The 12,800-nt window shown below is 39.3% G+C and overlaps 1 protein-coding gene across 1 annotated transcript in view; it reads right to left on the bottom strand.

Moving 5' to 3' along the window:
• The window catches only part of LOC149299722 (N-acetylglucosamine-1-phosphotransferase subunits alpha/beta-like), a 30,729-nt gene that overhangs the window by 8,875 nt on the left and 9,054 nt on the right, over positions 1-12,800 (bottom strand). Inside the window, exons 8-12 of the mRNA XM_089486021.1 lie at positions 7,975-8,136; positions 4,535-4,714; positions 3,591-3,761; positions 2,447-2,570; positions 1,023-1,223 (exon numbers count right to left, since the gene is read on the bottom strand). Coding sequence (XP_089342147.1) covers positions 1,023-1,223; positions 2,447-2,570; positions 3,591-3,761; positions 4,535-4,714; positions 7,975-8,136 — 838 coding nt within the window. The remainder of the gene's footprint in view (positions 1-1,022; positions 1,224-2,446; positions 2,571-3,590; positions 3,762-4,534; positions 4,715-7,974; positions 8,137-12,800) is intronic.

The following is a 12,800-nucleotide window of genomic DNA, read 5'->3' on the forward strand; positions in this document are numbered from 1 at the left end:
CTTGTTACTGCCCCTTGGATAGGTTCTACCTGTGCATACTGCTATTTGGTCAATAGAATCTGCTCTGTACCTTCTGTTGTAATTCGTGGTTCCCACCTCAGCACAAACACAATGATGCTTATAGCTACTTGGATGTTACAGTACAGACACTTTGTGGCGGTGATTACATTACATCAGAACTGTTAACAGCTGCAGTACCTAGTATTGGGGATTTTATTGCTTTTAATTTATTTTGGTGGAGGTCAATTACGTAAGGATTCTTTTTAGCAGGCTTTAATAAAACAATCTACAATGCTCTTTAAAAATTAATTACCTTCTTAAGTAAGAGTATATCTACAGCTTAGCTGTTCCCATAAACAGTGAATTAATTAGATGGTGGGAGTAATATACAGGTGAGTTACCTCAACACAGATTCCCACAGGAACCTTGCTACCTGAGATTACACAGAGATGCTTTAGAAACTGATATTGCTCTCCGATTGCTCTGAACGACTACTTTCAACTATTTTGTATGCGCTAGGAAGGCTCCAACAATTCATTGCTTTTGGTCATCTCTAATTTTAATTTGTTTAATATGGCACAGTGATGCAATGTTGCTTTATTTATTGATGTTTTTAGTGTCTGCAGAATTGTAATCCTCTGTTTATGCTAATGGTACATAAGTACACGTTCTTGTGTATAAGTGCTTGGTATTTTACACAAAATACAATAAATCTCCCGAATATTTAGATTGGATTATTAATGGCTTAATAATGAAAGCCACTCAAACACATTAGAAAGGTCATAGAAAGGTTAATATCAGACCATTAACACTATCATTGTCCATCTTAATACAAGGGTTTCCATTTTGAAAAAATTGCCACATCAGTCACCATTCTTTGACTACAAGCTTGGTGAATGGCTCTTGATAGAATTACATATCCCCCTCTTGTTGCGCCGCCTCTGAGTAATCTATTTATTGCATTAAAAATTTTACAACTTATTACCCAATAAATAAAAAAAAAAAACTCCACCATACTGTACCTTGTCCACAGTCTCCAGCATCAAACCCACAGCTCAGAACATTGCAAGCCTGGTCACAGAATTTGTCCGCAAGCCAGGAGTTGGCACATCCCTGGTTACAGTAGGAAACACCAGTTATTCCCACTCCAGGTTGCCAAGGATGTCCGTTCAGTGAGCCACCTCCACCTATGGCAGGGCCAAAGCGTCCGGCTGCTGAGTTTCCTACAGGAAAACACACAAATGAGCAAAAAGCAAACTAGTTGCAAATCTATACAATATAACTATATGCACATTCCAGATAATAAGATGTATTAAGAAAATAAGCATAATTTACTTTTCCTATTGTTTAATCTTCACATTCAACAAAGCAAAAAAAACTACACAAAAAACATGTAAAAAAGAAAATCTGCAATTTAATTATACGTTGTAACAGTTTCAGAAAGAACTTACTTTACATAAGTGGGCTTAAAACATTGACATGTTTTTAGAGATGTAGATAAAACAACTAGGAAATGCTGTGAGAGGGTCTTCAGCTATGGTCACATTTTAGCCCATATCCAGGGGTGTAACTAGAAGCCACAAGGCCCTGGTGTGAAAATTTCCCCGGGGGCCCCAACTTCACCAAGCAACATGTCCCACAGTGCCAACTTTGCCCCAAACAGCTTGTGAGGGTCTTTGCCTCAAAGCAGCTTATAAGTGCCATCATAAGCCCCAATCAGTCTGCTTGTCCCATCTTTGCCCCCAGCTTGTCAATGCCCCCAAATAGCTGGTGTGTACCATCATTCCCCTCAAACAGCTAAGCCACTGCCCATATCAATATATGCCCTTCTCCCATTAAGTTAATAACTTAAAAACTTATATTCCCCCAACACTGTCACAATTACACCACTGCATTTCCCACAAAACTAAACCAGGAGACTTTGCATTGTGGCAAGAGGCATTAACACATAAGTGATATCCCAGAATCTTTAATTTATAGACTAAAAGAAGATCTAGATAGATGTCTTCTCTAAACACATGGGATGAAACTATTTACAACAGTGACACCCTTCACAGTTAAAGTAAGAAAATGCACCTGTTGGTCTCAGAGATAATATATTTACAGCCAGTGTATTTTAGAGTGATTAATGTTTATTTAAATCCCGGGGCTTCTCATCACCTTGATGAGTGCAACAGTATGAACTGGAATGACAGAGCAGAAGCTAATCACTTGGAAGTACCTCAAGGAAAGTGCCTGACCCTTAATGGGTGTATTGGCACATTCTAAGACTGTGGTAAAAACTTGCACTCATTGGAAAAAATCCTAAAGCAAAGGCCAAATGAGGCTAATACATTTTCATCCAATAAGTGAACACATTGCTGTTGTTTAAAGCAATTATGTGTGTAAATGATCTGCCATTTAAAATGAAACCCAAGAAGCTTTAAAAGGTTTAAAATATTCTCACCAAGGCAATCACCACCGTCCCAGTCACATGCTGAATTATTACACGATTTGTCACAGTAGCCATCCTTAATCCAAGATCCTGGACAACCCTCCGCACAGTTAGGAACTGGCCAAGTCAAGTAAACCTTAGTGGAAATGCAAGAAGGAGTTTCCATTAACTCATTTATATGGGTTTTGAATAATGGAAATGCAAATGTTAATGCTGTTTGTAGATCGTATATAAATATTATAGTGAAAATGTCTGAATAAAAGATATGTGTGCACATACTCAAGTTATATATATATATATATATATGTGTGTGTGTGTGTGTGTACATATACAGTACTGTTCAAACATTTAACGCTGCGAAGTAAAAATTAAACATGGTATAAATTTGTTTTTATCGTTTAACAAAACGTAAAGCGAACAGATGAAAAATTCAACTCAAATCAATATTTGGTGTGGCCAACTTTTGCCTTCAAAACAGTATCAATTCTGGGTACACTTGCACACAGTTTTGAAAGAACTCGTCAGGCAGATTGTTCCAAACATCTTGCAGAACAGTTCTGTGAATTTAGGCAGCCTCAGTTGCATCTCTGTCTTCATGTAATCCCAGACTGTCGGTTGAGATTGGGCATATGTGGGGGCCCTACCATCCCTTTTTTACGACTCGTTGTATGTTTGGGGTCAAAGTCATGCTGCAGAATAAATTTGGGACCAATCAGGTTCCTCCCTTAAGGTATTGTATGGTGGATAAGTATCAGCCCCAAACTTGCAAGGAACCTGCTGCCAATTTTCTGCACCCCAGTTCCTGTGTTTTTGTGAATAGTTGAGTCAATTGGCCTCGTCGCAAGTCTTCCATGAAGGCCACTTCTGACCTGACTTCTCCAGACAGTAGACGGGTGTACCAGGGTCCCACTGTTTTCTTTGAATGTTGAGCTGATGGCACTGCTGGACACCTTTTGATTGAGAAATGAAAGCAGCATGATGTGTCTTTCATCTGCTGGACTAAGTTTCCTTGGCTGACCACTGCATATACAGTCCTCCACATTGCCTGTTTTTTGTGCTTCTTCAAAAGAACATCTGGAAACCATGTACCTTGAAATTTCTGTCCGGGAAAGATCTTACTGATAGAGTAAAGCTACCTTGTTGATACTTAACTTACCTTTTGTCCCTTTGAATGACTATAAAAGTCATCGGGCCAGACACGTGTTCCAAACATCACATCATCATTCATGTATATGAATTTCTGAGAAAGCCCAGCTATTCGGTGGATGTGGCATTCAATAGCAGGAGAGCTGAATGTGGGTAAGTGGCTTGTGTTTAGGAAAATATCCTGGAAAGAAACAAAAACCATCAAGCACTACATACTTACACAGTATATATGTATAACAGTCAATTCTGTTACCGACTGCTTGCCATTAGTAGAAATTCCACAAACAATTGGTCATATGAGAGGCATACTGGGTCTTTATGGTCTCGGTAAAATACTGCTGCCATCATCAGAAATCATGACACTAATCAGCTCTAACCATCACACAAGTTCTAGCCTCTCATTATTTACTGCTTTAACATATCTCCTGCATACGAAATAGCTATAGGGTGGGGAAGGGACAAATGCATATGGGAAGATCCTGCAATTTTAAAATCTTATATAAACAAGGATATCTGTGCAATATTATTTAAGCACCAACTCCTAAACAATGATGGTATTTGTAATGAAATTCTGTAGAATTTTTTTTAAATATTCATTAAAAGGTTCAGTCCCACTGTGCAGAAAGTGCTCCCATTGATGTCAATGGGATTGCTCTCCTTCTGCTTATTAGCTAAAGGTTACATTATTTTTCCTTACAAAGTATTTTCATGTGCATCCCTTGTTGATAGGGCTGCATGATCCTAAGGCGGCGATGGCCATAGCCCTCCCAGATTACCCAGTGCCAGAGAAAAACGATAAACATTACGTAAAATGGGTAAACAACTTTTCCCCTAACCAGCCCCATTTCTAGAGAGTAACTATCTCTAGTACCTATCTAGGATCACATTGCAATGTGCAAGATCATATGATCACTTGGGATTAATGCAAAAAACAACAAATTAGGCAATGCTTACGTGATGAGTTATAACAGTGACGCGTGGATTATCCAGATTCAGCCAAGACGGAATCTGTCCGTTCGTTACAATGAAAATATTCCGCACCCAGGGTGCATACTTCTCAATAGACCTCAGAGAGTACCGGAGTTCTTCATTATCTTCAAAACGACTTGCTGAAATGTCTTCATCTTGCCTTAGCTTTAAATTCCCAATTATAACAAAAATGTATATTACATTTATACATACACACCGTCAATGGGTCGAACACAAGAACAAATGCATAATGTAGCCCACTAAAAGCCATTATTGCGCATTTTTTTTATATCTGCTAAACATTTTTATATGATTGACATGTTAGTTTAAGTATAGATGTTATGTTTTTTTCTATAAGTGCCAAGGATGAAAGGAGCGTTACTGACTGAGGAGTGATGCGGATAAATGCCATAGAAACAAGAGGCAACATAACCCTGTGGAATCAGGGTGTAGGGTATGCAGGGTTTGGAGCGTAGCGCAGTGAGACACCAGATATGTGATAGAGTCAGAACAGGCAATATCAGGAATATCAGCAAGTTTATTCCACAGAATAGAAAAAGGCATAAACTGTACCGTGTAGCAATCCTGAGGTCAAGGGTAGGTGAAGTGTAGCAAAGTCCATTAAGCAAGCCGAGATCAAGGGTAGGAGAGGTATATCAAAGTCCAATAACAAGCCGAGGTCAAAAGTCCAGTAAATCCAGTAAAGAGGTAACAGCATACAGGTTTCAACACAGGTATCAGCAAAACGGGTAGGTAGAGACTTGAACAATCAAGTAATGAGGCCTAGAAGCTGTGGGTTTAAATAGCCCTCTAGAAATCAGCTCCTCCCCTCCTCAGTATGTACAATGGAGTAGTGACTGTCCATCACTACTCGTCCCGCCCCTGACCAGGAGTAATTCATTATTGGAGACGCCGGCCACGCCTCCCCGCCATCACTCCACGTGTGGCGTTTCTCCCGTGCGGCATTCGCTGCACTGGAGTCCTACCGTAGGCCGCGACCGCGACGGGGCCGCGTGGTGCCTGGACGAAGTCCCGGGCGTCCCGCGACTCCACCATCGGGTGGAGACCTGTGCTGCCGACGGGGGAGTGAGGTAGGACCCTGACACAGGGCCGGCCTTAGGGGTGTGCGACCGCACAGGGCGCCATGGCAACAGGGGCGCCGTCCGGGACTTAAATTAAAACATCGGTTTTTTTGTAACTTTATTTAACATCCTCCAAAAACAAAAAAAACCCGGTGTTTTCATATAAGTCCCGGGCAGGGGCGCCGAGCGGTTGCTCGTGAAGTTTTCAGCAACCGCTCGGCGCCCCTCACTCTCCGTGACTCCGTCGCGGTGCCGGCATTTTGTGCTGAGCGCCGGAATTATTCTGGCGCTCAGCTGTGAAGCGCGCACCACGACAGAGCGGGAAGACGGGCGCCTTTCTCTCCCACCGCAGGACTCCGGCAACAAGGTAAGTAAGGATAGGGAGTGGGGGTAGATAGTGAGAAGGGGCAGGGGAAGGAAGGCAGTGAGAAGGGGCAGAGGGGGGAGATTTTTTTCCTTTCTTTTTTTGGGACGGGGGGGCGCCAGAGGAGTAGTCCACACAGGGCGCCAGAACACTTAAGGCCGGCTCTGTGTGGAATGATGGGTCAAGTGGGACCGTTACCAAGGCATTAAGTATAATATGAGCACACCTACTAACTTAACTTAATATGGAGATACATTTATCTCCAAGAGATTTTCTATCTAGATTATGTGTTGTGTCAGTAAATGCTTATTAAATATAAACAAGACTTAAACATGTGTCTTGTGGCAATGTTGTTTGATTTCATCCTGGCGCTACTAGTTAGGACTTAAATTCTACATATCCTTCTTCTAATGGAGATGAATTAAAGCTGCGTTTCCATGCAACACAATGTTGCAGTCTGACCTATTATGGGAGCACCGACACATCATATGTGGGGCATTATTTTACTTAAAGGGCACTTATTCAAGGGCTAATTAAACCTGAATTCATTTTTAATATAGATAAAATCATTTTAACTACACTAGGACATATATTGCCCCAGATGTTTTGCTAGCTATTTGAATATAATATTTTATTTGGTTTAAATGCCCCTCCCCAAAAAATCACGGACAGGCGGTGATTAATGTGTGCTGTAATCACTCCTCAAAGCACGTACTGAATATGAAAGAGTGACGCATCAAGTACGTCTCTGACATAATACATTTTTAAATGTATAAATGATGCTTATTTCTTAGCTTTCATGCTCGCAAACTCTTACCACTTGTACATTCCATGAATGTAAAATGTGAAAGCATATCAGCCTGTTGGTGTCAATCAATGTTATCTGCCCTGAGATTATCGCTCAGTACCGCTTTACAACATGCCTGCAGGATTTCATAGGTTTCAATGTTTATTGACTGCTTAAGCAACAAGCTATTTAAATACTACAGGTATACTCCTTATAAACAATGAAAACAAGATCCTCTCTTTTAATCAAAAAAAGTTCCTGTTCCCACACAGAAGAAATTTATCTCATCATTAATTATACGGTTATGCATTCTGGTTCTTGGCTGACTGCTGTCCATGTAATAAGAAAAATCAGGAACCACATAGTGAATATGGGGGGGGGAGGCATTTTAAACTTCGCCCCAGGCGGCATTTTGTCTTGAGCCGGCTCTGTGCTCAGCAACAATTTAGGCAAATGTGCTGTTGCAGCAGCACGTGGGTGGGCAACACCATTATGGACAGTTCAGTAAGTAATCAAAATACTGGAATTGAAACAAATAACTTATTTTACAAATGCAGCATTTAAATCAATATTGCTCAGGCTGATAATGCGACAAATTCTTAACACAGAACCCAGACAGAAGTGTGAATACACACAGCCAACAACATGAAGTTCCATGCACAAAAACTACACATCTGGTTTGTACAAAAGCGAACAATAGAGATTTACTACAATCTATTTTATGTACACAAATATTAGCTAACTGCATCATACAATTTTATGTACTGTATACTTAGTCCATGCCCAACATTTATTTGTTACTTATGCTGCCATTATTCCAGATTGGAGTGAGAGGCAAATCCAGATACTGCCTGCTGTTTGGGGCCATATGCGACTACATTTACATGAACAGACCACAACTTGCTTTGCTGTCACTTCCTAAACTTGTTGAGTGCTCTGATCGGCTTATTTCTATTTTGGCTTCACCGGAGTACAAGATATAACCCTATTTATCGCACCACACCAGCTCAATTACTTTTCTGTTAAGCAGTGTAGATCTGCCAGACATGAAAAAAGATCTGTGACCTTTGAGCCCCAATTAGAGTGGAGGGAGATGTCAATTAACGGACTGTTTCTTAGAAGCCTGTTACACTGACCATTTAACGTTTGGGCAAGTAACCAAAGAAGGAAAACAGTGACGTCTCTGGCATACCTGGCTGACAGCACTCAGATCCCAAAGAAAGTATGCTGGGCTAAAACTTAGCTCTTTTCCCTCTATAGTCATATTCTTTTTTGATTGTATATGTAGTTCTTGGAAATCCTTGGGGTTATTGAGCTGCAGAAGCGCCACACTTGCCTCGGAATACAGCTGTAACTAAAAGGAAGCAAAAATAAAAAGTGATTAAACAAAATCAGGTTAAACAAAATTAGGTTACTAATAACAGTCAAATGGGATATGAATTCATTAGCATTGATCTTGATGAAAAGTACTAAAATGGATACATTCATTTTAGTAGTTTTCATCTAGATCAATCGTACTGAATATATTTTATGTATAATATAAAAATGTACTAGATATCTGTGGAACTCTATAAAATCGAGTGTGAACATTGGATGAGCAGGGCCCAATATTCCTCCACACAGTCCCTTGTGTTTGTTTGACCCCATGCCTATGTGTACAGAGGGAGAGCAGAGGAGGAATTGATGCTGTCATAACAATTCTATAAAACCTTCAGCATTAGAAGGTTAGATAGATAGTTGCCCCACTGCTTTTCTTGGTGTAACTCAATCTCTGGTGTCCTGCCTTTGACATTTGAGAGCTGCCTATGACACATGAGTTTAGTTATTAGAAACATGTAACAAACCTCCTATCTCCTAATACACCACACAGTGATGAAAGGACAGTTATAGTCTGGCTGCATAGGGTAGCTATGCTTTACAAAATGCACCCTGTCCATAGACACCAGACGCAAGGGAGAAATATCTCAAAACCTCTGTCACTCAGAACGATACTTATTTAGGAACAAGCTTAAACACCGTAAGAGAAAGCAAATGTGATTGCAGCATTTTTTGATGCATTGTCTTATTTTAAACCACACATCAAGTGCAGGGGCACAACTACAACCTTTGATCAATAAAAACGGGGGGGAAAGGACAGCTGGGAGAAGCCCATCATCTTATTAAAACGTGATCCATTATTTCTAATTTAGATGTTCTAAATGGATGTTTCTAAAAGGATGTTTTGTAGTGATAGTGGGGATTGCTTTTTTAACAATACTTATGCTAATAGTTAAAAGTTGAGTGATTACCCTGGCAACCAATAAAATATTGGGGCTAAATGCTCCACGTTTACCCCTATTTGAAGTTTACACGTAAAATGCATATGTAACTAATTTTTACATTGGAGGGCGTCAATCACTTGATTTGTAAATTATTTAATAACTCGGTTATAGAAAAAAGCTGTTGTGAGATCTTTCAACTGGCCCTATTTTTAAAGAATTGTCAACAGAAGAAAAAAAGAAGAAAAAAAGAAACGCACAGGGAGTAGACATCTTAGTGTCTTTTTAAGAGTCTTTTTTTTTTTCTTCCAAACATTCAAACCAAAAGTATATATTATTTGCTTTACTATGTAAAGTCATGTAGAAAAGTAACCAAATAACATTCCAGAGAGAATAAATGCACCAAAAGCGCTCAGGGTCTTAAAAAATGCAACAACGTTTAACAATATATGTTGCATCTAAATCAGCCTCTGAAATATAGTAATAAAACATATAAAATGAATGCCAATATGAGACAGATTAAAGTTGTATTCTTAAAAATACAGACTGTACCTTGCTGTTTAATTGCTGATAAAGTATGTGTAAAAATGCAGTTGACTGCATATCCAAGTCCACCTTTCAGTTGGTATAATTTGATTTCTAATTTTGGTTTTCCTCACAAAATCATGCGTTTTTAGGCCATATAACTATGTCCGACATTTCATTTTAATGTCAAGATCCTTAACGGTGTACCTCAACCAGAGAACCGTGGCAGAGAGGAGAAATGATGGTGAAGAGAAAATATATCCATTTTTACCTCCTTTCCGTGTTAATCTGGTTAAAGTTTTACTGCATGTTCTTTTGTTATTCTCTCTTAACTAGAATTGTTTATATTTTATTTCTAACATGAAACCTATACTATAAGTATAGTGGAAGAAATGACATACCCAAAACCATTACCAACGGTCATCAATTACAATACCCATAGCGAAGCCTTCACACGAAATAGAGATTTCAAGTTAAAATATTACTTTATGACAAATATAATCAACAGCTGCAGCACGCAAAAACAATCAAGTTTTATCTACTAAAACAGGCCGTTGTCTCTTTGCATTTTGGTCGTAAAATTTAATTGATTGCACTAAAGGCCGAAATAAACTGTGATCACTGTTGGATGGCAGTTAGAAGAGGCATCCGACGTACATCTAAAAACAGAACACCATTTGCATTCAGACTTATGGACAATAAATGGAGAGGCAGCTGACTGTGGTGTAATATTCCCCATTTGGCATGAATAGTTCTGCTATACAGGAAGAGCAACTGGACAAGCCTTCGCTTACATAACGCGTATTGAATTTCATGGTCATTGCAGAGATAGACAAAAGAATGCATTACTTTTATTTTCAGGTTAAAAATGAATGTCACGGTGCTATATCACGCTTTCTAAGAACGTAGGAGCGTTCTGTAATGGACAAAATACGATTAAATGCGTGCTGTGCCACCACAGCATACAATTCTACTAAACAGAGAACATCTACTTAGCCAATTTTATATGCAAAAACAACTCAGGCCGGGATTATTGAAAAAAGTTCTGTACGTTTATGTCGGCTCATGTGGTACATGAAAGCACATTTGAAAGCTATTCTTTTTCCTCGGTGCCTCAATGTCTGCTTAGATAAGAAAAGGCAATAATAGTTATTAATCTTTATCTGTAATATATTCGACACAGAATTTTCTCAACACTCTAAACCTCTGTCCTTTTCTTTAATAATAATAATTATAAAAACACGTATAGAACAAGAGTAAAATTTATGAATGTTTATATAGCACAAGTTCTACAGAGCTACAAAATTAGGTTATTTATAAAGATGACAGAGACAAAATAGACGCAGACGCAAAGGTAGTAGAATGTCCTGCTGTGCTTACTGTAAATGTGATTGTAAGTAAGTGGAGTATTGCAAAAAAAAGTGCATAGGCATATGCGGAAGGGGGCAATGCCCTATTAACCATCTCCCCAGGGGCATACCTAGAGTATTTGGCACCTGGGGCAGATCCTGTATGTGGCACCCCCCACACACACACACTTTAAAACTGCATAGCTTCTATCGTTAGGCAAACATTGACAAGGGTACAACATAACTGTTATCATTATATACTGAGGCAGACATTGACGGGGGTACAGCATAACACCTATCACTATATCCTGAGGCAGACATTGACGGTGGTACAGCATAACTGATATCATTATATACTGATCCAAACATTGACAGGGGTACAACATAACTTATCATTATATACCAAGGCAAACATTGACGGTGGTATAGGATAACTATTATATACTGAGGCAAACATTGACGGTGCTACAGCATAACGGTTATTATATACTGAGGCACACACTGAAGATGGTACAGCATAATGAGCCAGACATTGACAATAATGCAGCATGACCTCTAACACTATATACTAAGCCAAACATTGATGTGGTGTAGGCCTACCACAGCGTCTTTCTCAAAACTTGAGAAAGGACCGGAGGTGGTCCGAAACGTTGGCCGTGCTGATTTAAATAAATTGATTTTAAACACACTTTACTATAAAGCAATCACAATCATATCATGCCCAGGCAGCCAGTACATGCTGGAACCTGGGCATGATAGGAATGTGATTACAGCCTCCCTATGCCATGCTACCCCCCCACACACACATACTTACACATCCATGCTATCACACACACAAGTTCACAAACATTCAGCATAAACTACAGCAAAACACCCATCACTCTCAAACACTTACTAATCCACTCTCACTGAATGTTTTCCTACATTTTCTCTTTCACTGTCACTTTTTCTCCTCCTCCTCTTCGTTCTTCCTCTTGGCTCTTCTTCTTCTTCTGTGCCCTGTCCTTCCGGTGCAGTGAGCGCTGAAGGCGGTGGGTGCGGCTTCAGTGTTGTGCATCAGGATATGACATCAAATCCCAATGCACGGCATCAGTTGCAGCGCGCATCGCAAGGGAGCAGGATCGGAGGGGTCTGCATTAACAGACCTCACGCTCCCTTGATTAACTTTAAGCTGGTTAAAGGGAGATCCTTGATCTCCCCAACCAAGCTTGCTCCTCTAGCGGCAGACATTAGTGTCCGTCTCTGGCATGGGGGCACCCCCATGATGAGCGGCACCCGGGGCGTAGCCGTAAAATGTAAAATGTCATGATTCTTATTCCCTAAGGATTTGGATGGGTTTTTTTTGTTTTTTAAACATCAAAATGCAACAAGGTATTGTTTTTTTTATCCCTATATTTACAAGATATCTAAAAAATGTGATGAAAACTCACATGGATAATGATTTTTCATCTTTTGAGTGGACTTTAATTTTTTAATCATTTTCTACATCCACATGACTTATTGCCAGTTTCATACAGTTTTTAACTATTCATAAATTGTTAAGCAGTTGCTACAAAAAGAATGTGTTCTCCTATAAGAAATGGAGCACACATAAAACCACATTTTGAAAATAGAAAAAAAGGAATTATTAAAACAAAAAGATATTGGGTTTACCTTTCCCCAACACATCTTAAACATGATCCTTATACATAATTGTCATTGTTTGTAAAGAATTCTAAAGCAACATATCATATATATTTTGAATTGTAAAATTACTTAAAATCAGTTATAATGTTTGTTCATTTTGGCTAAACATTACCTTCCATAAATTACAGACAGTAACATGTATTCTGTAAATCACAATGGATCAAGCAGTGACAACTTTTGCATGAACTTCATCATTGTTA

Source organism: Sceloporus occidentalis, unplaced genomic scaffold, assembly GCF_023333645.1.
Source record: "Sceloporus occidentalis isolate IW3139 unplaced genomic scaffold, rSceOcc1.0.p SCAF_28, whole genome shotgun sequence".
In the NCBI taxonomy this organism is placed as follows: Eukaryota; Metazoa; Chordata; class Lepidosauria; order Squamata; family Phrynosomatidae; genus Sceloporus; species Sceloporus occidentalis.